Source organism: Dermacentor andersoni, chromosome 1, assembly GCF_023375885.2.
Source record: "Dermacentor andersoni chromosome 1, qqDerAnde1_hic_scaffold, whole genome shotgun sequence".
In the NCBI taxonomy this organism is placed as follows: Eukaryota; Metazoa; Arthropoda; class Arachnida; order Ixodida; family Ixodidae; genus Dermacentor; species Dermacentor andersoni.
Genome location: NC_092814.1, coordinates 243042130 through 243070032, shown reverse-complemented (window position 1 = coordinate 243070032; position 27903 = coordinate 243042130). Strand labels below are relative to the sequence as shown.

General features: G+C 48.7%; 1 protein-coding gene across 1 annotated transcript; it reads right to left on the bottom strand.

Annotated features, from left to right (window-relative positions):
* Window positions 1-633: 633 nt before the first annotated feature.
* Window positions 634-23739, bottom strand: LOC126548018 (uncharacterized). The gene is made up of 2 exons (XM_050196097.3): window positions 23464-23739; window positions 634-1203 (listed from the first exon to the last, which is right to left on the bottom strand). Exons 1-2 carry the CDS (start codon window positions 23476-23478, stop codon window positions 673-675), a joined length of 546 nt encoding a protein of 181 aa, XP_050052054.1. The 5' UTR covers window positions 23479-23739; the 3' UTR covers window positions 634-672.
* Between the last annotated feature and the right edge of the window lie 4164 nt (window positions 23740-27903).

Genomic DNA, 27903 nt, shown 5'->3' with positions numbered 1-27903 from the left:
AACAATTTCATGCCGTAAAGCACGTGAGCCACCGTTGATCGCGGCTGATTACAATAATTTATCCAGTCCCTCCACCCCCACCCCCGATCATTAGGTTAAATACAGCAAGCTAATTTAGTGTTCTCAAATATGATAAGGCGGTCCCAAAAAACTGCATGTTGCCAGTAGCGCAACATGAAATTTGTTATGGCGCGGGAACTGCCCAGTGCCAGCCTTCTCCGCAGTGCCTCCGCAATGCAGGCCCGTACGCCATACACGCTGCTCCTTCGTCGTCTGCTACAGCTCTTCGCGGCGAGACACAGAAGATAATACTCACAGCCCATGCAGGGGATACGTAATAAAGAAGAGAATTACTTACGTGGCTAATGCACTCAGAATGAAAATATGGCCTCAGCTGTTGTTTTGTTGGATTTGCCAGCGTGCAGCCGGAAGTGCCCGCTTTCAAAAGTGTGTGGGGGAAGGAGGGGGGGGGGCAAATGGCATACTTTTCTCCTCCACTTATGACAATGGGGAGGGGGTGCGCGGGTGCTACTCCTGCTCCCCGGTAAATACGCCTGTGCCCGCCATGGCAAGATGAAAACCGCTTGTGACCGCACGGACGTGGTGGTACAGCTGCCAGATGGAGTGATGCGGTGATAATAAATAATTTTTTATTGTGGATGCACGCAGCGGTCAGCGCCCACCGTAGCCGGGCGCAGCCACGAAACCCGCCTGCTGCTGTCCTTGCTGCTGGAACTTGCCGGCCGAGTGCTGGTTGAAGCCGCCCTGGAAGCCTCCCGTGCCCGAGCCGTATCGATTGAAGCTGGTCTCCTCGAATCCCATCTCGGTGCGGTAGCCTTTGGTCTCGCGGAATCCCTGCACGTTCTTGTACTTGTCCTGTCCCTCGAAGGCCTGGCTGCCCTGGTTGAAGCCCTGCGCGGCCTGTTGGTAGCCGTGCTGTTGGCCGCCCTCCACATGGCCATAGTGGGCGCCGCCCAGCGGCACCTGGTGCCCGCCGTGGTTGTGCTTGTGGCCTCGTAGAAGAGAGCCGATGCGGCTGGGCCGTTTGTTGTGCAGGTGCCTGAGCAGTTTGCCCAAGGTTCGCCCTTCGACGGCTTCCTCCTGACCGGCCTCTGCGGCGGCAGGAGAGGGTGGCGCTGGCTTTACGGGGTCGGCGGCTTCCGACCAGCAGGCGACTGCGGCCACGAGGGCGACCATAAGAACCTACAATACACGTAGCGTATTTAGTCAATTGCAGATGGTTCCACAGAGTGCCAATTTGGCCCGGTTGGTACATATACAGGGTGTCCCAACTTAAAAGATTAAAACTCCCAAGATTTAAAAAAACGAAGCTGTTTATGGCTAGGCTTCCGTGCATTTTTCGTGAGCGGGTGCAAAAACCGTGGGCCAATCCCGAAGATAGTGGTTAAAGGGTACAAGCGCAATCGCACATACCCCTGTAGAACTCCGGGTGGTGAGCTCCGGGACCTGTAACTCGCCTTTCAACTACCCTCGTCACACCTGGGAACCAGTGAGGTCCCAGGCACAAGGGTAAGAGCAGAACGATTTTTGTTACGCGATTTACAAACATCATAATCATTGGGTTACAAAAACCAAGGCGATAACAAGCTAAACGTGTATACAATAAAATCCAAATAGAATGTCTAAAAGAATGTAGTTAGTAGTTATAGTAATTAAAAGGTTAAAGCTGTAAAGGTGTAAACAATGATTATCTTAAAAAACTATAAACATATTAAGATGGGCCAATAGGGTTTACTACGATCGGATCTTGGCCCAAAAGGCCGACCCGCGTCGGCCATGTCTACGTTCGCACCGCACTCTCTTCGTCGGCACTCCATGCGTTTGCATATCTAGTTTCCTTTCTTTCGGCTGTCCTGTGGTGGCGGCCCCGTCTAAACGTTCACCAGGGAGCCTACACACAAGCGCTGTTTTAGCGTGGTGACACCCTTTGTAAGGGTACTTGTCGCCGCCAGCGGGTTAAACTTTCTGACAAATTATAAGATGTGGGCGACAAAATGGCGAAAGACCAGCCGACAGACCATGTTTCCCGCAACCCTCGGTGACGGGAAACTCGGGAAACTATAAAAAATTTAAGATAAACTTTGGCTTCAGCAGCCAGAGACATAAAGCATATCTGAGCGCAATACACGGCACGTCTACGTTTTAGTTTAACAGGCTAGTAACCACAGTCGTTATTACAGCACACTTCGCAAAACACCCTTCATGTATTACGTACAAGTGGAAGGCAATGGCAGTGCTTCATTGAGTTCAAATTCTTGGCGTGAGATAATACTGCCACGAGCACGCTACCGTGCCTTATAACTTGGTGCTGTATACGTGTCGCACGACATGCAATAGAAGAAAAGAAGTTTGATGTGTTAAAAGAAAAGGAAAATGCGTTTAGTACGTTAAAGATGTATGCAGGTTTTGTGTGAACATCGGTATAATAAAAGAAATTTAATTGATCGCGTGTCAGCATGGGTATATCAGAGCATGACAAAAAATAACAGGAATGCGTCATGACTTCTAGCGAGATTGGGGACCAATATGGCTGCTCACCAAATTTGTCGGTAAAACTCTACGGCCGTGGCATTTCATCACCACACACAGGTATGTCTTGATGTAGACGTCCTCGAAAACCGTGTTTTATAGATACGTCTGCCTTACTGGTTCCCCCAGTGCGCCGCGCGCGTTCCGATAATGTGTCGTGGGATGCGATAACGGCGTCATTTCTGCCTGGCCGCCTACGCGACTTCATGTGGCGTCTAAGGTGGCAAATGCTTCCAACTCGTGACAAGGTAGAGCGGTGGGGCGTAGTCCTATCTTCGCTGTGTCCCAATTGCCCCCTTCAAAAATCCAATAAACATCTGCTGCTGCAATGCGTCGTTGCCATATTATTTTGGAGGGCCGTGCATACCGGTTTTCGTGGCCTTGGAGTTAACCGCTTTATTACATCTGCTCGCTGCTCACGTGGCCACGTTGCGAGACATTTAATTGCTGCGGAGGCCTTTTGTCTATGGCGTAACCGGTGCGAGGCAGTTGCCGTAGGGCATCGTCGCCGCGCTCTGTTTCCACTTCTGGGGAGGCTCTACTCTGAGCTACTGTCGTTTCTGTCAGAGGAGTTATTCTTCGTTGGGGAATGAGAGTTCCTTCGACAGCAGTCATGCCGTTTCCTGTCAGTGGCAGGTGGACGCGTAAGGCTTAATTTTGGACCAGCCTGGTTCTTGTAGCCAGGCCATCAGAAGTATTCATTGAATGTGCATAGAATACAGGTGCCCGTGATTTCCGTGTGTATGTGTGTGCTCTCGTATACATGATTATTTTTGTATATGCGCATTTCATAGCATCACTTCAAACTTATGTAAAGTGCCCCTGTCACATCATCATTGTACATAGCCATTGTGTAGACAGTATACATTGAACATCATTTTATACATCTGACAATTAGTTTATGTGTAACTATGCCTTTCCGTGGGTATGTGGTTATATGTTAGAGAGTTAGGACTCTACAGACAAAATATGGCAGTCTCCCCACCACACTATACACAGATGCCGCGCAGTACCCCAAAAAAGCAGCCATGACGGCCAGCGTTGTCGACTATAACCTACAAGAGGTGGTCTCGATGACGGTCCGCACTGCCAGCGCCCTCGTAGCGGAGGAGACAGCCATCGTCTTGGCCATCACCTCTAGTCTGGCCAACGAGTACGTCACAATTATTACTGACTCCCAGGCAGCTTGCCGTAGCTACGCGAGAGGCAGAATATCTTCAATCGCCCACCGACTCCTCAAACAAGCCTCCCAATTCCCGGACGTTGAAATAGTGTGGACTCCAGGACACGAGTCCCTCCGTGGAAATCAGCGTGCGCACGCTGTAGCCCGAGCTCATGCCTCCCGGGCGCCACAAGAGAGGGATACGGCCGCATCCATGAAGCCCGTACCTTTACAATACAACGCCATGCTACAACACCACAGATTGAACAGACGACAATACCCACCTCCACACAAGACCCTCTCACGTGAAGATGCCGTAACATGGCGACAACTACAAACCAATACATACCCCCATTTAAGCAGACTACACGCAATACACCCTACACTATATTCATACAAATGTCCCCTTTGTAATGATTACGCCTCCCTATATCACACCACATGGGCGTGCCCCAACGTCAAGGCGGCCCCGCAAATACCCAACCCCACACCCGAGCAGTGGGAGGCCGTGCTGACTAGTTCGGACCCTCGTAACCAGCAGCAACTGGTGCGGCGGGCCCGGGAGACAGCAAGAGCCGCAGGAGCCCTGGACTAAGGGCGCCTCCCGCACAAGCAGAGAGACACCTGCTTGTCCTTTCTTTTTTTTTTAATAAATGTTTCTCCTCCTCTTCCTTAGGACTCGGACACTACTTTGAAAATATGCCATCTATACAATGCTTCGTTTTGTATATGTGTTATCGTTCTCGTGGAATTGTGCCGTGGTTGTCACTCAGTGTTCGTATCATCTCTTGTTGAAATAAACTTTTTCTAAATACAAATAATGGTCCAAATTTTAGTGTTGTCACCACCCTGAAACGGGCCTTGCATCTAGGTTTCCTAAAGATCACACGTGGCTAGTTTTCTGCGGCTCCTCGGGGCGGCGGTCCTGTCGTCCACGCGAATGACAAAAATTTGGAGGACGCTTAAGCTTTGCCTTTAAGAGTGGAAGGCGATAGCATTCAAAGGTCCCTGACTGCTTCTTACGCTTCCCGGCAACTGCAGCGTATGTTGAATACATAAAACAATATTGCACCATGCAAGAAAAGTAAGCGTATTTATGTATCAAGCCGTAGCGGCACAATAACGAACTTTTGAATAACTTGAGAAGTGAGGGCGAAACAAGTAATCTGTAAGCAAAACATTCAACTATTCTCAACTTTCCAAAAGAGAAACATAAGAAGCAATAAAGCAATAACAATTATTCATGCTTACAAAATGCTGATAATTCAATATTACCGAGATTGGAATGCACCAATTGCGCCATAAGCAATCATTTGTGCCTGCAGAGGCCTAAATTCTCCTGTAAACTTGATCCTGAATGTCACCAGTTCTTTCATGTAAAGAATAGTTGCGACATAAGAAATAAACAAAATTTATCAATGCACATATTACGTAATGTTTCTCAATTTCTTGTGCTATTGCAGCCCTGGACTCCGCATGTCGTTTTTCTGGAAATCAGCAGGATCTTGAGCTAACAGAAAGGAAGGCTCGCTTTTTGACACTTGAAATACCAGTACTCTTTCATGGCGCTCATCTATACTTTTAGCCGACGCAGCTTATTATACAGTTTTAGGTTGACGCGTGCAACCGGACGTAAAAGCATTACGTACGTAAAGAAATGGCGTCGTCCTCACTGCGCATGCTCAGAACGTTATTGGGTTTCTGCGGTTTACGCGCGCTATGATAACGTACATTATTTGGCCAGTTTAACGTCTATAATGTTTACGGACGTTAAGAAATAGCGTCGTCGAACATGGCGGCACCCTTTGCTCCCGCTTCAGCGTGAATTCTCGTGATGGCTACGCTCTGACTCGCGTTGATCGCCGGTAACTATTATAATGAGCTTTCGCTTTCTCTAAACTCACCTGAAAGCTTAGTTATGAGCGCATTGCACGTCCATTTTTTTAGATCGTTTGGCGATTCTGGCACATGTACGCCTAACGAGACGCGTCCACATAGCAACAGCAGGATGGTTACTAATGGACCGTCTTGGCTTGGATGCGTTTGGAACGAGGCACCAGATGGCGCCCTGTTTTATATCGTTTTCTTTGCGGTTGTGTTTCCCTAAGGTAAACTAAAGGACTTGAAAGGACACGCACCGTAAAGTCCCGGAAATGTGCTTACATTTAACGTACGTAAAGCGACAAACGATATTCTAAAACTGTCTATTCTCTCTTTTTGCACCTCCAGTTATTTCCTTTCGTCGTGATAAACACCTTTAATTATGCTTGATACAGCGCATGCGCACCCGTTGAACCCGTGACACTGGGTGCGTCAACAGAAATTGTTCTGGGCATATCTCGCTCAGACAAACGTGCCGATGCTGTAGTTTTCGTACCGCAGTGAAAGAGACCAATTACACACTCCTGAAACGTGATAAATAGTGAACTGGGTTTACGGGGAAACGCTCGCGGTGAGCGCTATGCACGAAGACGGGCTTTCTGTTCGAAACGCGGCCTCTTGCATGGGCCGCGATGATGGATGGATGGATATTATGAGCGTCCCCTTTGGAACGGGGCGGTGGGTTGCGCCACCAAGCTCTTTCTACTATACTGCCTAATATCCTACCTAGGTTAAACAATGAAAAAAGGAGAAAAAGAAACGCTCTGAACTACCACGCCCAAATTTCCTGATCCCCTATTGCGAAGTGTGCTTTTGTACGTCTCTGTCTTTTGTCGTTTCCCTACTTTTCTTCCACCAATCCTCCAGTCGCGATGCGGCGGAGGCGGGCGCCATCTGGAAGTCTTTCAAGGAAGCGGACGCGCCGCTCCGTGGACTCTTTGAGATATTTACGCGCCGGCGTGCGCAGATGGCGGACGCCGTCTCTGGTCTGTGCTTTGTAGAAACGCTGGAAAAGAGGTTTGAGTTTTCGCGTAACAGGATTATGTTTTCTCGTATATTCAAATACAGTCCAAGAGCTATCATGTCTGTAGGTTGTGTGTAAGTCGTAGTTTACGTTTGTTACACGTATTTTACCTTGAGAAATGCAATTATTTCAGTGAATTCCTTGCGTCACATGAACACATGTGTTCACATGTGTGGTACGAAAATCTTTTTACCGATGCGACATCCGACACCGGACGCCGACGCCAGCTTTTCTACGACACGGGCTCCTTAACGCTATCCCGTTAATAAATGTGTGTGCGTACCTTTCATGACGATTACCACCGATCGAGACAATAAATGAGTGCGTACCTTTGTTCAAAATTCTGTGTCACCTCTGTATCGTGTGCTAAAGAGCTTCGCTGGTCATCCACCTCACAGAGTGGAACGGCTCCTCTTCATTTCTTTTTTTACTTTCCGCCTACTGATATAATGAGTCTTAATTAATCAACTTCTCAAATAGTATAATTAGATGAAAAGTGTAAATGAGAAAACTGTACAGCAACATGAAAATCATGCAGATCCCACGCACTGTGGGAATCGATGTAAGCGAAGCTTTCTGTGCTGTTTGCTTTGATTGACGATAATTAGCGGTGATGTTGACGGCGAATGTTTAATTTCTTCAATGTTTTGTCCAGCACGAGAGCAGTGAGTTTACGTTAAACGTTACCTTGCGTGCACCACTGCTGTTTGTCTGCGTAGTACACAAAACACAAAGGGAGAGGCATTTGCTTGAGGCGTTGCTGTGCGCCATATAACCTCTGAGAGGGTTGAGCATTGTCATTGCCTCACATGGCACGTGCATCCCATCGTGGTAGAAGCATTAAACTGGTATTGGATTATGGGGCTGTAGGTGCCAAAACCACAATCGGATTATGAGGCAGGCCGTAGTGGCACACTCTGGGTTAATTTTGGCACCGCGGTGTTCTTTAACGTGTCTCTAAATCAAAGTGCTCAAGCGTTTTTTATTTCGCCACGTCGAAATGCGGCTGCCGCGGTCGGGATCAAATCCCCGACCTCGAGCAATTCCATAGCCGTAAAGCTACCGCGGCGGGCACAGAAGTGTTGATTTGACGTGCGACCTTCCGCTGTGTCGCCTAGACCCTGTGGTGCACTTTAATTAATGCGGTTCTGCTTCTGCACGCCCTGCGTAAGTTGTCCGCTAGACATATTAGCATGGTTTTATTTTTCAGAAATAGCAGAAACGCACCGTACCGTACCTTGAACTGAAGTTTATCCAGCGTTTCCTTGCCTTCTCACGTCACCTTTTCCCTATCCCCCGACCCCTTGTGAGTGGCAAGGTCACTCGTTTCGCGACTACGTCGGTTCTACCCATTCTCTGCCTCCTCTCTTCCCTCCTTTCTTCCATTATATCTAGCTTCCGTCTGGACTTGCACGTTGGTAGAAAGGTAAGCGCTTGCTTAGGGGGTCACGGATAATTACAGCTGTCAAGAGACTAATGTGGTGACGACTCGAGAGCTCCAAAGGGCATTGTGAACATTCGACGCGGTGCGGTCCAAACGATTTCCTCGCGTCTCTTTTCTTCTCTACCACACTCCTGACTGAAACACCCCCCGACGCCGTATGCCGGACAGCAGCAGCCACATCAGCAGCAAAAGGAAAGTCGAAGGAAAAGGTAAAGGAAGCTTTGTTTAAAAATTCCCGATACAGCTTTCTGTCACTCAATATGTGCTACATAAATGTGTTTTTCCGAGCGTGAAAGAAGCCCGCGAATACACGCAAAGTGCCTCGAGCGGGCTTCTTTCACGACCGCAAAAAACACATTTACGTAGCACGTACTGAGCAACAGAAACTTGTATCGGGAGTTTTTGATGTTGCTCTACAAATTTCTCATTGACACTTTTCATTCAATTATAATATTTGAGAATTTGCTTATTAATTAAGCATAATTATGTAATTAGGCGGAATGCAAGAATATGAATGCATGGGTGTATGGTGTTTATTGGCGCAAGGGACAGGTATGGTCAAAGAGCGCCAGGTCCGTGGTGATGAGTTCGCAATGTAGTTATGAGTTCTGTGAGGTTGATGTGACGTGGCTGTAAAGGGGCCTTAAAAATAGTCACACTAGAGTGCGTAAAATCTATCTGTAATAAGATTATGTCGATGGCAAATGACGTTCTATGTACAATAAAATCCATCTTGAAAGAATGATGCAATATAGAAAATATGTTAGATGGTAAAATTACCTGGAGCACTACTGCCTCGCCAGAGCCCTTGAAACACAAGGGCCTAGAGGCATGTGCTATACGAAACAGCTATCACAGCGGCATCCTCTCAAGAGAGGAGACGCTACGAATGTGTGGGGCTAATAACATGTAATACAACATCTTTCAGGAAGCCTAGGACTGCGTTGGTGTCAAAGAGCGGTTCTGGGCCGAGTAACATTGCAGGATGAAGGGGGATGTGCTGCCTGTATGCTATAGGGAAAAATGTTTCTTTCTCTCAGACTCGGCTTTCCGACACTCCAGGATGACATGGAGGACGGACAGCCTCTCCCCGCATCTACCACACGTTGGAGGATCATTTCCAGTGAGTAAAAAGTTATGCGTGCCAAATGTGCGTCCTATTCTGATACGACAAAATAGGACATCTGTTCGCCATGATTTTGTTACGGAGGGCCAAGAACCTAACTGTGGCTTTATCACGTGCAGTTTGTTATTTATTTCTGCGTCCTACATGCGTTGCCAGTGGTTTCGTAGTTTCCTTCTTAAGAAGGGCTTCAGGTCTGTGGCAGGGATCGAAGCAGTAGCATGCAATGAAATTGATGTGGCCATCTGATCCGCTAGAACGTTACCCTCGATGCCCCTATGGCCAGGCACCCAGCATATAATCACATGTTGGTTAGATATATATGCTTTACACAGGACGGAATAGAGTTAATTAATTACTGGATTTTTGTGCTTACAGAATTACATCAAGGCCTTCACAACACTTAGGGAGTCCGTATATATAACTGATTTTTGAAGTTTTGATTTCCTTATATGCTTCACTGCCGACAATAGTGCGCAGGCTTCAGCCATAAAGATACTTGTTTCCGGATGCAGTACATCGGATTCCGAGAAGGATGGACCGACGGCTGCATAGGGCACTCCGGCTTTTGACTTGGAAGCATCTGTGTAGAAACTCTGTGCACGACTGCTTATACTGAAGTTCTAGGAAATGCATTCGGATTTTGACCTATGGCACGTGCTTTGTAACTTTTAGAAAGGATACGTAACATTCTATCACCTGCCACTCCCAAGGAGGTAAAAGCTTGGTTAGGTGCATTAAGCGATGTTCGAGGAGTGGGACTTGCATTTCATCGCTAAGCTCCTTCACACGCAGCGAGAAAGGCTGTCTTATAGAGGGACGATTGCGGAAAAGTCTAGCACACGTCATGTCGATAACGTTATTAAAACATGGATGTTCAAGGTTAGAGTGCACTTTAAGGAAATATGTAAAGCTGATGTATGATCTCTGCAGGTGGAGCGACCACTCATTCTATTCGGCATATAAGCTTTCAATCCGGCTCGTTCTTAAAACGCCAGTGGCTAAGCGGATACCTAGATGGTGGACAAGATCTAACATCTTTAGCGCGCTCAGGGCGGCAGAGTTATATACTACGGCACCATAATCCAAGCATGACCGAATTAGGCTCTTGTAAAGATTCATTAAACACTTTCTGTCACTACCCCATGTAGTCTGAAATATAAGTTTCAATAAATTGATTGTTTTTAGACATTTTTCTTTAAGATATTTAATGTATGGAATGAAAGTGAGCCTATAGTCAAGTATAACACCTAGAAATTTGTGCTCTTTGTTGACTGGTATTTGTTGTCCACACAGTTCTAAGCAAGGATCCAGAACCAGGCCTCTCTTTCTTGTAAAAAGAACGCAAGAACTTTTGTGAGGATTGATTTTAAATCCATTTTTCTCTGCCCACTTTGACACTTTGTTCAAGCCATGCTGTACCTGTCTCTCGCACACTGCGAGGTTACATAACTTGAAACCTATTTGAATGTCGTCCACGTAGACGGAATAAAAAATGGTCGGTGGTGATGAAGCACGAAGTGTTGTCATCTTAACAATAGAGAGTGTGCAGCTGAGCATGCCTCCCTGGGGTACACCAGTTTCCTGTATAAAAGGACGTGACTGTACATTGCCGATATTTACTTGGAAGGTACGATTGGACAAATAGCTTTCTATTGGATTTAGCATATTGCCATGAATGCCCATTTCTGACAAGTGTCTCAAGATTCCGTAGTGTCACGTTGTGTCGTACGCCTTCTCCATATCGAGGAATATGGATAAGAAAAACTGTTTGTGTACACATGCGTCACGGATATTTCCTTCAACACGTACAAGATGACGGTTGCGGAGCACCCTTGTCTCAGGCCACACTGATAGGGATCAAACATATTGCTCAGTTCAAGGAAATGAATGAGTTGCCGATTAATCATTTTTTTTTTTCAAATACATTACAAAGGCAACTTGTGAGGGCTATGGGGCGGTAACTTGCCACAAAGGAAGGGTCTTTGCCTTGTTTCAAAACAGGGACCACAATGGCTTCTTTCCATGCGGTTGGAAGGTATCCTACAGCCCAAATAGTGTTGAAAAGTGCGAGTAGTGTAACTTGCGTGTCATTGTGTAAGTTTTTGATAATTTCATACATGATTCTGTCAGATCCCGGTACAGAGCTCTTGCCATGCGATCAAGGTAGCTCTAAACTCGGCAATACTAAAAGGACGATTGTATGGCTCATTATGTCGGCATTTTCTTATGTATGGCTTGCATTCTTCTATGTGTTCATATTTGAGAAAGGATTTTGAATAATGGGTTGAACTTGACACGCTCTCAAAGTGCTCCCCACGTGAGTCTGCCTGATCTTTCAGTGTATCGCCTTGTGTGTTTACCAAAGAGAGTGAATATGTTTGTCGCCCTCTTATCCTATTAACCCTGTTCCAGACTTTGGCCTCATCTGTATATGAGTTGATACCCAATAAAAACTTCTGCCAACTCTCTCTTCTGGCCTGTCGGCGTGTTCTGCCTCGGGATTTTACTTTCTTAAAGTTAATAAGATTCTCCGCAGTGGGAGAGGCTCGTAGCAACCCCCAAGCTTTGTTCTGTTTCTTAGGAGCGGTCCTATATTCGTCGTTCCACCACGGGACACGCCGTTTGCATGCCAAGCCACTTACTTCAGATATGCATTTCGATGCGGCATCTATAATGAATGCTGTAAAATACTCCACAGCAGCATCAACTCCTAACGAAGACATCTGAGCCCATGAGATAGTAGTGAGATTTCGGAAGTTCTCCCAATCGGCTGTATCAATCTTCCACCTAGGAGCCTGTGGTGGATATTCATTTTCTTTAGATATTCTTAGCAGTATGGGGAAGTGGTCGCTCCCGTAGGGATTGTTGGTAACTTCCCATTCAAGTTCAGGCAGTATTGACTGGGAAACTATGCTAAGGTCAATTGAAGAAAAGGTTTTCTTTGCAAGACAGTAATATGTGGGTTCCTCCTTGTTCAGAAGGCACGCACCACAATAAAAAAGGAACTGTTCAACAAGACGACCTCGCGCATCTATACGAGAGTCGCCCCACAGGCAGGTGTGCGCATTGAAATCGCCAACAACATAAGGTTCTGGCAATTCATCCATAAAGGACTGAAATTCATGTTTGTTTAATTTGTAATGTGGGGGTATGTAAAGCGAGCAAATGGTGATGAGTTTGTTTAGGAGAACAACTCGAACCGCCACTGCTTCAAGGGGCGTGTTTGCAACTGTAAACGTTGACACGCAATGCTTTTATGAATAACACTGGCAACACCGCCCGATGATGCGATAGCATCATGGCGATCTTTGCGAAACGTAACATACTGTCGGAGACAGTTTGTGTGTTTTGATTTTAAGTGTGTTTCCTGTAAACACAGCACTTTTGGATTGTGTTCGTGGATAAGTTCTTGCACATCATCAAGGTTTCTAAGAAGACCTCTGATGTTCCATTGAATGATTTGTGTATCCATATTGAAAGTAAGTTGGTGCTGTGTGTACAGAAACAGAAGTGATGCCTTAGATTACAGAGCTCTTTGCAGGCTGTTAAGAATGGCGAGCTGCAAGGAAAAATTGCCACCCAATTACGACTGGGGGACAAGGCGCGCATCCCCCACTCTCCGTCGCTGCAGCTAGACTGCGTTCGAAGAAGCGGGCTTTGTGCTGAAAACCGCCTCCATCCACGAGCCCCATCTCCGTTGTGACGAAACGGGTTCGACGGACGAACTATTGTGCCCGAGGTCCCCAGCGCGAACCTGATTTCGCTACGCATGAGCAAGCCACGGCGGGACAACGAGCTACCCAGAATGTCTCCGAGCTTCCCGGAACGACTCCCCTCTGTCGGCGGCTCCAGTCCTTCGCACCTGTGTGTTTGCGTGTGTGTGGGCGTAAACGATACTGCGGAACGACTCCCCTCTGTCGTCGGCTCCAGTCCTTCGCACCTGTGTGTTTGCGTGTGTGTGTGCGTCACCTTGTCGCGGGAGGCGGCTAGTTTTGCGATGACGAAACGGACATTCGCTGCCTTGTATCGCCGAAGGACCGAGCGTTTAAAAACGGCTGTTGGGCGGAGGCTCGACACACTTATCTCGTGCAGTCAGGTTGGACTGACACACTTTCTCTTGAGCAGTCATGTTGGACTGACACTCTTTTTCTTAAGCAGTCATGTTAGACTGATTTAATTTCTGTAAATAAACCCATTTTCCTCGTTCTCGATGAGAAGCAGTTCTTCCCTTCATCAACGTCCTCAGCGTGTTTAAGTTGGACGACGGCATGGGCCAGCTACCTTCGAATTCATGCCGGACTCCAATCTTGGCAACGGATCTCGAGCGATGGGATTGAGCCCCCAATCCTGACAAGGCCCTGTAACGGGGGTTTTGTGTGTTCTGGAGCGTTCGAGGGAGTCTCGCCGCTCCTTAGGCGCTTGGTGTGTGTGTGAAAACATTTATTGTAATGAGGTCCGGAGGCTCGACTTCTTAAGGCAAGGCGGTCCGCTCCCACGTTGGCACTGTCAGGCCAAGCCTTTCAGCGTCATCATGGGCCCTCTGGACGGCCCTTAGTTGGTCCTGAAACAATGGGCTTTGAATCCTTTTCTCCCACTGTGTCCATTCTTCAACGAGGTTGGGGAGAGTCGATCGCGGGACACCACCCCGCCAGCATGTCTGATTCCAATGATGCCATTACAATCGTTGCTGCGCCGTGGGGATTGGTGTAGTGTCCATTGCCTCTTGTGAGGCGCCGGACGCGCGCTCTTGCGAGCGAGAAGTTATCCGAGAGAGTCCCGCCTTGGACGGCAAGACCCCTGCGCCCACCAGCCCGGAGGTAGATGGGGCTGCCTTTGGGTCTGAGCTGCGCCGGCTGTTGCCAGCGCTGGAAGGGGCCGGGGAGGTTGGGGCAGCCTTGGCTGCGCCCACCTTCTGGCACGTTCACACTGAGGAATCCGGCGTCTACAGCGAATGGAATTCTCCTGCCGCCGAAAATCGCGTTGTTCACACCGCTTGCGCACCGCGCCGCCGGAACGACATACAGCGCCATCTGCCCCATAATATGTTAACCTAGAAGCGAGCGCGGGATATCCCGGATGTTCGCGCGACTCGAAATTGCGCAGTTGTCTCCGCCCACGTCCAGTTTGTGTGTTCATTTAGCGCGTCTCCCCCATTGCTTGGAAAGGCAATGATGAACCCTGAGCAAGAAGAGGCAGTACTGCTAGCCCTGTTTGGCGAGCACCTTTCTGGCGAAGCGTGTCGCGCAGAAGCATTCGCCGAAGAGACGACGCCACCGGCGTTGGTGGGTTCGTCCTGCTTTGCAAGAGCGCGCGTAACTTGGTCAGGGGCGCTATAATGTAAAACTATTCCAAACTTTTCTATTCCAATTCTGCAATCAGCCCACCGCGATTGGTGAAAAACTTTTTTGAACCACCCCCACTTCACCTGTCTGTCACGCGACGTCACGAAAACCGCGATAGCTCCCCATCTGATATGACGTACACACTGATTATGCATAATTTGACAGAACAAAACAAAAATAGTTATTTCTGATTCGACGCCTTTTTGCCATTAGCCCTCGGCTATTGGTCGAAAGATTTCGGGCTGCACCTACTTCACCTGCCTCTCACGCGACGTCACAAAACCGCAAAAACTCACCGTGTCAAAGTGACGTGTACGCGATAAACATGCATTAATATGCCGAACAAAACTGAATTTTCTTCTGAATAGCCGCAGGCTGCCCCGTTCCGAAAGGAATAAAAAATCGCTGCCGCCGATCGCTTAGGCAGTGGCTACTAGCCCTTAACGCAGAGCATGGGTTTATTTCCGTGTAATAAAACTTTTTGCGTGGCCGTGTAACATTTTCGAGCACTTTCCGCACGTTTATGACCTCGTTCTGCCAACTCTTCTTTGCTGGGGATCCGTTTTAGCGTCATTCTTAAGCTTCCGTTGCATGCCGCTGCGATTGTCGACGAGCCACTGCAAGCTAAGTAAGAGAAAGCGGACCAATCGCAGACGCCGGCACCGCCCTCTTCTTCCGGTTATCGATATTGAGTGCAGTGGCTCGGCCCCACCGATACCCTTTCCACTTGAGCATGCTCATGGCCTCTTGTGAGCCAATTAGATAAGACAAGCCGCTCAGTGCCGGTAATGTTATTCGTTTTTCAAGCAAACAAAAGCGACCTCCTATGAACGAGGAAAGCGTTTGATTGGTTTGTTCAGACAACCCTGCGGGTGACTGCCCGATGCCTACGTCGGCGGTTACGCAAGTTTGACGTCAAGAAATTGGAATAAAAACGTATTGGAATAGTTTTACGTTATACGGCCCCAGGCCACCTTGTCAGGTCGCTTAGACCTTGTGCTTCGTGTGGTACTTGTCAAAAAGGACGGGGCGGTTACGCACCAATTCGATGAGCATTTCCGAGGTCGCGACGCGTACAAGACTGCGATATGACGAGCGCGTCGAGCTTGGCTGCCATCTTTCGAATTGCTGAGACGCGCTCCGATTGGACCGCGGCGAGGGAATCCGGCGGCAGCTGCCGCAAAAATCGGTCCGGGAGCGATCGGCGCGGAAGGGGCTATTCCGGCGGATCTCGCCGCCGCCGAACTTGGTTCCGCCGAACTGGGCGCCGCTCCAGACGCCGAATGTCTCAGTGTGAACGCGCCAGATTCGGGGCCGCTATCGGTCCTGCGGAATCGCTGTGTGTAACGCAGGTTGCCGCAGATAACTTTTGTGAAGCCGGCAACCCAAGGGCAGCCTGGCCTGTTTGCTGGTTGGATCGAATAGTCTTACCTACTTCCACCCTGGGGGCAGGAGCCAAAGGTGCCAGCACGCTGCGCGCGGGCTGGGCACTTGGCATTGGCCGCTGCGACGCTGCCCCCCGACGCGCCGCATCAGCATAAGGTCTGCTGTGGAAAGGTGGGCATCTTTTACGGGCTTCTTTAAACGAGATGTTTTCTTTGACTTTGAGCGTGATTACGCCTTTTTCTTTCTTCCAGTTCGGACAGGAGCGTGAGTAGGCTGGATGGTCACCACTGCAGTTCACACAGTGAGGTGTGCCACTACAGTTGTCGGAGGGGTGGCCCTGGACTCCACACTTTGCACAAGTTATTTGACCACGACAGCTCTGCGAGCCATGGCCGAACCTTTGACATTGGAAACACCGTCTAGGGTTGGGGATATATGGTCGGACAGTTAGACTTATGTATCCTGTTTCAATGGTTTCCGGCAGAACGCTAGATGCAAATGTTAGGACAAGGTGTTTGGTGGGAATTTCTTTGTTGTCCCGTCTTCGGATAATACGCTTTACATTGATTACATTTTGGTATTTCCACCCTTCCAAGAGTTCAGCTGCAGTCAAATCCTGGAGGTCTGCCGCTGACACGACTCCGCGTGAGCTATTCATTGTTCAGTGTTGTGTAACAGAAACAGCTATGTTACCAAATGTCACAAGACTGTCTAGCTTCTCGTACTGATGTTTCTGAGGGACCTCAAGAAGAAGGTCTCCGCTAGCCATTTTCGTTGCTTTATAACCTGACCCTATGGCTTCGGTTAAAGATTTTGCAACTATGAAAGGAGAAATGAATCTGGCTTGTTGTTCAGAGTTCTCGCTGTGTACAACATGGTATTTCGGATAGGTCTCTCTTGTTCGGTTGAAGCATGTGGTCAGGTCATCGCTGCGTCCCCTCTTTTGAGGGTGACGATCAAGCATGCGGGGAAATGCGGATGTTCCCATAGTACTTCGGTTTCTTTTCGGCAGCAATGGCGCCCCCCCACCCCCCCCACGGAGCCCAACTTGGGGACGCTGCAGCACTTAACGGGTAAGGCTGCAGGCGCCAACCGTACATTGCCACTATAACCTAATATATTGTACTCAAGGGAGGGCACATACACAAGGTTAACCCTAGCCGCCTAGGAAAATCAGGAAGTGACGGAAGAGAAGAGATGAAAGGACAGTAAGAGAAAGAACATAGGAAAGAAAAAGGTTGAAGAGACGGACAGGAAAAGGCGACTGCCGATTTCCCCCGGATGGATCAGTCCAGGGGTGCCGCCTACGTGAAGCAGAGGCCAAAGAGGTGTGTTGCCTCCGCCGGGGGGCCTTAACGGTCCGAACACCCGGCATCGGCTCAACCCCCAGGATCCCCCTTTCCCTGGACACGGCTAAGCTGCGCACGGCTACACGCGGGAGTGTCCAACCCTCATGTGCTCGGGTGCAGACGCCCCTGCGGCGGGAATGCAAAAATAATCTGAGTATCTCCAAACGACGGCAAACAACATTACCTTGGTTCTGTCCAGCTACGTGACATTTGCGTATTTTCAAATCTTAGCGCATGATAGCTGGAACACCCTTTATATACGAGGCCGAATCAGAGTCTGCCCCTATTTTTTATAGCCAAATTACGGCTGTAAATGCGAATTCCCAGCGGTGGACCTTTCTTAGACCGGCCCGGCCTTATCTGCCGCTAGCTCCGCGTCACGGCGCTGCTGTCAGTTGTAGAAGATGTTGGTTGTGCTTCACACGTCCACGGCGTACGGGCAACGAAGTGTGATTCGTTTTCTACGAACCAAGGGACGAACGCCCATCGAAATCCGCAGGGAAATGCAGCCCACGTTAGGGCAAACGTGTCTGGCTTTTAGAAGTGTGAAGTGGTGGTGTTGTGAGTTCGTAAAAGACCGTGAAGACTTGCATGACAATGAGCGTTCGGGGAGGCCGCGTGCGTCGCTGACTGACGACAGGGGTATCACAAATTTAGTGTTGCGATGGGACAAATATCTGAACTGGTGTGGGGACTATGTGGAAAAAATAGTGTACGGTATGTAGAATAGTACGTTATATTTGTAATTACCTGTATGTACCTTATTTTGGCTAATAAAGGAATAGGGGCAATCACTTTCTGATTCGCTCTCGTATATACTTGGACGAAGAAACGGCGCTCTTGAGCAAGATAATAGGAGGTGTCACTCACATGCACTGCTTCCTCTTCTGCTGTTCAAAAGCGCAGTTTTTACACCCAAATCTAGGTGCTCCAGCTGTTTATAAGCAGACTCTGATCGCCGGTTTCCCAGTTTAAGGCTGCTTTTTAGCACCGCAACATTAGTAGGCAAATGCGTTTGGTTAGCGGTCGGTATGAACGTCAGTGATAAATATCAAAACACCTTGGGTGTCCTGAAGGCTTTGCAGAGATGTTGAGTCTCAAAGCGTCGAACCTTAACCGGAACTGAATGCCGAACCGAAACGTTTGCCGCAATCTTGGAAATGAGCCTGAACCGGCACAAAACAGAGGAATCGTACGTACCGGCACCGCTTAATAACTGGTTCATAACGGTTCAGAAAAAGCAAAGCAACCGTTACGAAACTGTGTGGCGCGCTGTTCTGAACGTGTTTTCAGAAAATTGCATTTGTCCCAGCTCCCCGTGGTTTCGCCTATTGAATCTTCCCGGTAAATTGAACATTCAATCGGCCGTAGTGAAAATATCAAAAGGTTTCTGCATATGACATACTTTTGTCGAAGGAAAGTTATGTTCGGCGTACAAAGATGCTCAATAACCAGGGGCCCTATAACGTAAAACTATTCCAATATGTTTTTATTCCGAACTGCTGACGTCAAATTTGCGTAACCTCCGGCGCAAGCACCGGGCGGTCACCCGCAGGCTTGTCTGACCAGACCAATCAAACGCTCTCCTCGTTGATAGGAGGTCACATTTGTTTGCTTGAAAAACGAATGACATTGCCTACACTGAGCGGCTTGTCTTATCTAATTGGCTGACAAGAGGCGAGGAGCTCAAGTGGACAGGGATTCGATGGGGCAGAGCCAGTGCGCTGAAAGTCGATAACCGGATGAAGAGGGTGGTGCCGGCGTCTGCGATTGGTACGCTTTCTCTTACTTAGCTTGCGGTGGGTGGTGGACAATCGCGGCGGCATGCAACGGAAGCTTAAGAATGACGCTAAAACGAATCCTCAGCAAAGAAGAGTTCGCAGAATAAGGTCGTAAACGTGCCGAAAGGGCTCGAAAACGTTACACGGCCACGCAAGAAGTTTTTTTATGCGCAAATACACCCATGCTCTCCGGCCTGTGCGGGTGGCCAGCGCCTGAGCGATTGGCGGCAGCCATCTTTTATTCCTTTCGGAACGGGGCAGCCTGCGGCTATTCAGAAGAAAATTCAGTTTTTTTCGGCATACTTATGCATCTTTAATGCGTACACGTCACTATGACGCGGGGAGTTTTCGCGGTTTTGTGACGTCGCGTGACAGGCAGGTGAAGTGGGTGCAGCCCGAATACGTTTGACCAATAGCCGGGGGCTAATGGCGAAAAGGCCTCGAATCAGAAATAATTATTTTTCTTTTTTCAGTCAAATCATGCATAATCAGTGTGTACACGTCATGTCAGATGGGGAGGTATCTCGGTATTCGTGACGTCGCGCGACAGACAGGTGAAGTGGGGGTGTCCAAACAAAGTTTTTCACCAATCGTGGAGGGCTGATAGCAGAATTGTAATAGGAAAGTTTGGAATAGTTTTACGTTAGAGCACCCCAGGCTTTGCAATCGAGTGCGACATCTTAGAAAGCATCGACGCACGCGATTCGATTGCTTTTAGCTGTTCGTAAGACCTAAACTTCATATCGTATTTTATTAAATATTTAAAAAATATATATTTTAGACTGATTGCAGGGAGGAATATAATCTGATAACCCTTCACAATATATTGAAATGAAGTTAATTGAAAAACGTTTATTGTGTAAGGAAAGGGTTGTGGAAGCAGGTGGGTGGGGCCCTATAGTCCAGGGCTCCACTGGCCTCACCAGCCCGCCGTGCTTGGTCGAGGAGTGCCTCTTGGGCCTCCTTTTCCTCGCTGGAGAGCCAGGTCTCCCAACGCTCCGTTCTGCATTCTTGCGCCGGAATGTGAGGCCTATTAATTTTGGGTGTCCTGAGCTCGCATTCCCAAGTAATGTGGGCGAGAGTTGGCTGGCCTCGGCACCACGGGCGAGTGCCCACGCATGCGGAGGGTGGCATGATTTAACCGTAGGTGCAGGTATGTCTTTGTCTGCAGACGGTGCCACTCATACACTTCCCTCACACCTCACTGAGAATGTGACAGGGGGTAGCCGAAGCCGTTGGTGTTCTACTGTGATTTATTTGCGCTACGCTGTGTGCGCTGGTCTCTTCCTTACTCAGTGTTTGCCCGGTCAGTTCGTACAGAACCCGACCGCAGTACAACTATAGCATCGGCACAGGATCTAATAGATTGAACGGTATACTGTCACTGTCACATTAAAGCGGCGGCGAAAGGCGAGATGGCAGCACGACCAGTCTCGACTAAGAGAATGGAATCAGCTTAATCGAGAGCGCACGATGATCGATCGTCGTCAACGCTTTATCGCGGTTTCGTCGCTTAAGATCGCGATGTCCGACCGGGAACGTCCCCTTGTTCAGTCCTCGCCATCATCGATTCTACGACGCTGGTTAAAATGGAACTCTGGAAAAGTTGGCGCAGGAGAAGTTATCGAAACTAGCCGGGTTGATTGTCTCGCGGGTTCCTTTAGAATTAGAGGTGTTCGAATAGTGAAATTACCACATCGAATCGAATACGATTATTTGGGGAAAAACGACCCCCCAATGTGGAATACCGAATATTTTGTCATTTCTAAACAAACATCGCATTGCACTAATGAAACGCGCGTATACTTGCCACATAATACGACTTTATCGTTAGGTACGCGATTTTTAGAGCTTATTCGCGATAGTCGTAACGACAATCGTTTCACGATTTTTATAGGACAGAATCGAGTTTAAACGTACGTAAATACAGCCGTTGGCCGAACTTGCAGCTCCTGACATTTCGGACCGGCTAGATAATTCGGACGTACCCGCAGCAAGTAAACCCGCTGCATATAGCACCAACGTACAACGGCAACCGAAATTTATATCTCCACCGCCTGAATATTTTGTGACTAAACTTCATGAATATTTTCGTTTGTATATGACACAGACCATCCTACAGCTGCAACTATACGGGGTGTCCCAGCTAATTTTAGCCAGAGTTTAAAAATACGCAAATGTCACGTAGCTGGACAGAACCAAGGTAATGTTGTTTGCCGTCGCTCGGAGATACTCAAATTACTTGTTCATTCTTGCTAATTAGATAATTAGTATTAATTATTTTTAATCTTCTCAAATATGATAATTGAATGAAAAGTGTCAATGAGAAAATTCTAGAGCAACAGGAAAAACTCCCGATTCAACTTTCTGTTGCTCAATACGTGCTGCATCAAACTGTTCTTCCGACCGTGAAAGACTCCCGCGAATGCACGCAGAATGCCTCGAGCGGCCAGTCGCGCGGCAATTTTGCGTGCATTTGCGGGCTTCTTTCAGGCTCGGAAAAAACGTCGGCTGCCGATAAACGATGCATATTCCTATTGAATCAATGTGAATTAGTCAACAGAAGTTACCTGCCCCATGCGCTCGCTCAGTGCCCTTGCGCAACAACTGCGCCTCTCCTGCAGTAGAATCCTTCAGGAAAATATTTGCATCAGTTTTCTTCCCCTTAAGCTCCAATAAAGAATTTTATTCTTTGTATTTGAATAGAAACGAATATTCTTCGGATGGATAGTGAATTCTCGAATCGAATCGAATAGCAAGAAGTATTCGATTCGATTCGATTAGACTGCAATGTAGCACTTTCTTACTAACAAATGATTCACCATAGCCAAGTAGACGCTGTTAAAGTTCATGAAGTCACGGCAGTGGAAACTCTCGTTTTCTTCCATTAAACCTGCTCTCACGGTAGGAGTGGCGGCTTTTCTATCATAGAAGCGTAATTTACTAACGCAGCTTAACCTAATATTAATATTTAGTGTAGTATGGGGGAGGTCATGCGCCGGCTGCTAAGCAAGCACACGACGTCCATTATGGATACTGTCGCAGCTGCCGGCCCTCAGTTCTGCAACGCCTGCCTCCGAGCGCGCGGTATCTCCGCTGAGCAGGCACCGTTGCCTCTCTCGTCAGAATTCTACTTACGCGCCGCTCTTTCACCAGTCTTTTTTTTTCTCTCTCTCAATGATGGCTGCGTTTGAATGAAAGTGCTAACGCTGGCTATACTAGACATATATGCTACAAATTTCATAGCAGGAAGGCATAAAGATAATTAGCTGTGGTTGAAATTGAAATGCAGAAAACAATGAGGGAAAAGAGAAAATGAAAGGGGACGAAAAGATAACTTGTCGCCGATGGGAGACAAACCCATAGCCACATACGAATATATATATATATATATATATATATATATATATATATATATATATATATATATATATATATATATATATATGCTGTATTTGAACACTTTCGAAAATTATTAGCGGTTGCCTGCGGCAGATAGTGCAATTCTTGTTCATGAGGCGGTCTACTCGAAGCGGCGGACACTATTGCACAAAAAATTGAAATGCATAATCGACTTTTACGTTTTATGTTTTTAACTCATTACCTTATGGCCCACGTTGCAATTTACAAATTCTGTCCGTGGAGTCCGCGAGGCGGATCCACTTGGAACGAATTCTCAGGATGACACCAGTTTCAAGATATTAGTTCCCGAACTTTACGGAGAAATGCATTAGCGTTCCGGCTACTTCTGTGCTTGAATGCATAAAATGATATTTTGTTAGGAAAGTAACTGAAACGCGAACGCATTTCTCCGCAAAGTTCAGGATATGAATGCGTACAAAAGCAAGATACTAGCCAGGGGGTACAACTAAATTACAATAAAGATAAGATAGCGGACAAAACGCTACATTTTTCTTAATTATCCTGCATGAGCTCAAATATTGAACGAAGTCCTTCGTGCAGAGTGCTTGCGCTTCCTTTTGTGTTATCAGTGAATGCCAAGCACCGTAAAATGGCGTCTGTTAAAAAATAATAAACATTTAGTGAGATCATGTCGAAGCTTCAGGCACCGCAAAGTTCCTTCTAAATTCTGTTCACATTTGGTGTGCTTGTTACTTTCTTACTCTTCCGTTCAAATCTACTTTTAAAGCTATTTAAGCTTTTAAAGCCTTGCTAGCCACTTTTAAGTGGCCAGCACAGCTGCTTCGCGACTCTAGCCCGTCGGTTTTCGGGGCTATACCAAGTACCAGAAGTTCGAAACTCCCACCGATACTTGCCACCCTAATGCCAGCTCGAAAGCCCTCCTTCCCTAAATCTGATTTAATGCCACTCAAGGCGCTCTCTGCCTGCAGTGCTGGACATCGCGTTCAGCGCTGGAAGCGGCGGAGAGCTTATGCAAAACCGCCAAGCGAACTCACCGTTTTGCCGTTCATCGTGAAGAGTCCTGCTCGCTGAAGACCAATCCTCGAAGTGCGTTTCTTCGCGCTATCCCCGTGGGCGAGACGGTGTGTTGGACACGTGCCGCATCTTTCATTATAAGCCGTCCATGTTCGAACCGGTTCGGAAGCGCCGGAGGAAGACCTCCAGGCGCCCCGTCAAGGTCGAATGGTGTAAACGGCTTACTCTCCGCCTCGTATTTTCGCCGCTCCATCCAACCCCCCGAAGAAACATGCGATTCCGCGCGCACCCACGAAGCCACCGGGAACGCTTGCGACGGCACTTCACGTCCCTCACTTGACGGTGTTTGCGCAACAGTTACAGCAGCTCACAGGCGGCCTCTCCTCCTCGGACTCTCGTCTTCGCGACACGGTCTGGCGTCATAAACGTATGCGTCAAAACTAAACACGCAGTTTCAACGTCTGAGTCACGATGGGTAACGACGGGTCGCTCGTTTCTTCCGCGGAAGGGTTTTCTTTGAGGATATTCGTGGCGTGATGTCTTCTTTCCTGGTAAAAACGAGGCGGAAAACAAGTAAACATAAGAGCGTACTTTCTCGCGCTTACAAATTGTCGCGAAAGCGAGCAGATTGCTTAAAGCAACAGCGCGGGGTTCGGGGGAAAAAGAAAGAAAACGCGCGCGGGGTGAATGGGAAGAGGGGCGTCGTTTGTTTTTTAACTGTAATGTTCAATTTATTCATTTATTTATTTATAGTGCTGCCGCTCACGATTGATAGCGTTAGTTTTGCTCAAATTTGAGGCACAATGAAAAAAATACCCGTCTCCGCTGTGCAGGATGATTTCCCTTAATGACGCTGAGTGGACAGTGCAGCAGCCCTGTCTGTGGCTGATGTAACCTCTTCTCGTACCACCTCGCCCTTATCTTCCTCAAATTTACCAGGAGCTTCCGATCCTTCTACCCACAGCACACGCAAAAGCCACGGCATGTCACTCTGTAGCATGGCAGAAGAAAACTTTATTCACCTTCGACTCTAGTGTGGGACGTCTTTGTGAAGGTGGCGTTCCCGGGTGCTGGAGGGCCGGTGACGATCAGTGCCATCCTTTCGCGTACAGACGCTGTCAGACTTTGCTTCTTCACTCATATCGCCGCACCCTTTGTGGTAACTTAGTAGCTATGGCGTGGCGCTGCTGAGCTCGAGGTCACGGGTTCGATCCCAGCCGCAGCGACCACATTTCGATAGGGGCGAAACGCAGAAGCGCTCGTGTACTCAGGTGCATGTTGAAGAACCCAAGGTCGTCAAAATTAATCCACAGTCCCCCCCCCCCCCCTTCAGCATGGCTTATAATAATATTGTTGTTCTTGTACATAAAACCCCAGAATTTAGTTAATTCATTAATTCATCAACGCTTGCTATAGCCTTGCACGCAGCACTCATATTTAATATAGACCCTTTTCGCGGAGCAGTTTGCACTAGAGGAACGAGACGGCGGTTTCCACGACGCGCTGCACGTTGCCTCTGCGAAAGCGCGCTGTTGGAATCGCACCGCTGGCACGAGTTGTTGGAATCTCAGTGCTGACGCCCGTTATTGCAAATGGGTCGCAAGCCCCAAGGGTAGCGTTGGCCTGGCGGCCTGGGCACAACTGGAAGCATCCGAAGGTCCCGGCAAAGCATGAGTCGACTGGTAACAGAACAACTTGTTTATTCTAACATCGCAAAAGAGCGGGCGGTCAGGTCGACCGAAGTGGAGAGACGGGAGAGCACGTTACTCAACAGAAGAAATCGGAGCCTCTCTCCTGGCGTCCGGGGGCAGCTGCTCTTATACTCTCGGCGTCGCGGGCAAGAAGGAAGGTCACGGGATGAGACCACGTGACGGCGGAGCACGGACGAGCTGAGAGACATGTTGAGACGATTGTAGTGACTCAACCGCCGAGCAGGCGCCGATCAGACCTCCTCGCTTCACACTTGGGGAGCTCCTCTCCCCGGCTGCCGCGCTTTGACAAGCGTGGGCACACACACACACACGCACACACGAAGACACGTGGCACTGAAACACGCCTGGACGCGCTTGGCGGGGAGGCTTTGCGGCAGCTCCGAACGGGCCAAAATGTCCGCCGCTTTGAACGAAGCCCCGGCGTCCGTTGCATCCGCGCCGGCTGTACCGCGCGTCGTAGGCGAAACGTAACAGACCGCCCCGCCGGGGGAAGGAGATCCCGATGGTCAGGGGACTGCATCCGCTGTCCGGAGGGATGTCGCTCGATGATGCTCATAACCGAAGTCGGGCGTCCTTCGGCGTTTCTTGAGCGCAGCGCACAGAGAAGGCCTCGTTCTCTCGTTCAGGTTCACACAGGACACTGCAAAGTGACTTCGGGAGAGTTGACATTTTTGTTCTCGTTCCCGGCATGCGTTAGAACTACGCCGAAAGTCAACCGCTCAGTCAGCAAGCACGGCACAACCCTCACTAAGCCCTGCCAGGCTCTTTCCCCTTTGATACTACTGCCTAGTTCCTTACATTAGTTTAGCAGCACTCAGAACGCGTCCACAAATCGGAAAATTGCACTAGAAAGCACATCATCACTTTGAAACACTACACAAAAGCAATATGTTAAAAATCCTGCCTCAGGAAGAAAAACATCAGTAACAAACAATTTTGAGGCTGATTCCCACGTTAGGGGCTTCGACTTAAGCCATCGGCGTTACCGTTGAGACTCCCCTTTTTGTAACGCACCTCAAAGGAATGTTGTTGCAAAGCGAGGCTCCAGCGCAGGAGGCGGCCATTTGTGGAAGAGATGGTCTGCAGCCATTGGAGAGGGCAGTGATCCGTCTCGAAGCATGCGAAGCGGAGAACGCAGCGAGCGACCGTACACTAGCTCAGCTGGCGAAAACCCCGTAGCCGCATGCGGCGCGGTCTTTAATGCCAACGTCACCCCAGGCAGACACAGCTCCCAGTCAGTTTGTTGTGCAAAACACAATGCTCTCAACACGCGCTTCATGACGGAGTGGAGCTTCTCAACGGAATTCGACTGGGGGTGGTGCACTGAGCTGTGTAACAGCTTTACCCCGCACCTTTCGAGAAAGGCTGTCGTCAAAGCGCTAGTAAACACTGTGCCCTGATCTGATTGGATTTCCGCAGGAAAACCAACTCGCGCAAATATGGACAGTAGTGCATTGACTATCTCAACTGAGCTGAGTTCTTTAAGCGGCACTGCTTCAGGGAACTTTGTCGCTGGGCAGATCACAGTCAAAATGTGTCTGTACCCCGTGGCTGTTACCGGCAGAGGTCCCACTGTATCAATAACGAGCCGTCTGAAAGGCTCCGTAATGATAGGTACCAACTTCAACGGCGCCCTCGATTTGTCCCCTGATTTGCCCACCCGCTGACAGGTGTCGCATGTCTTCACAAAGTGGTCTGCGTCCCGAAAACACCCTGGCCAATAGTACTCTTGCAAGAGACGGTCCTTAGTTTTCTTAACCCCTAGGTGTCCGGACCACGAACCCCCATGCGACCAGCGCAACAGATCCTGACGGTAGCATTGAGGCACGATCAGCTGATCGAACTCCACTCCCCTGCGGTCTAGATACTTCCGGTACAGGACCCCACCTCTTTCCACAAAGCGAGCATTTTTCTTGGCGATACCTTCCTTGACAATGCAGCGTATGTTTTCTAGGCTGCCATCCTTCTTTTGCTCGGCTATCAAAGCCGACCGGCTGACTTTTAGCAACCTGTTAAGTCCATCTGACGTAGGCGCGATGAGCAAATCTGCAGATAGCTCTTCTAACTTTCCCGCATCGGGAATTTCCTCTCCAGTATCTGGTGCCTTTAACGCTACAGGCTCAATTTTATTCAGTTCGGGCGTGCTCTGAATACCAGCTTGCTGCGCTTCTGACTCTTTCTCATGGTTCGACAACGTCGGCCCCGCAACTACTGCCTTTGCAGCGAGCTCCCGAACCTTCGATCTGGTTAAGGCCTGAACGCTAGCCTCACCAAACAAAAGCCCCTTCTCGCGCAGGAGGTGATCGGACCTGTTCGAAAATAGGTACGGGTACTGGGGGGCAGCATAGATGACACTGCGGCCTCCGTCTCAAGCGCTCCGAAAGGTCCTTCAATAAGCACTTTTGCTACGGGCAGACACACGCTATGAGCTTCCACGGCTTGCTTGATCCATGCGCACTCGCCCGTGAACATATCGGGTTCTACGTAAGAGGGGTGAACTACATCCATTGTAGCTGCGGAATCGCGAAGCACTCGGCACTCTTTCCCGTTCACGAGGAGGTCTCGCATGTAAGGCTCGAGAAGCTTCATGTTCTCGTCAGTGCTGCATAAAGACAAAAACACGACTTTTGTTTTTGTTTCTGGACACTGCGCCGAAAAGTGACCAGGCTTCTGGCACGTATAACAAACGCGCGCTTGCCTCGTCTCGAACCGCTTTCTGCGTTCGGCTTCGGTTGCCGCCGTCTCCTT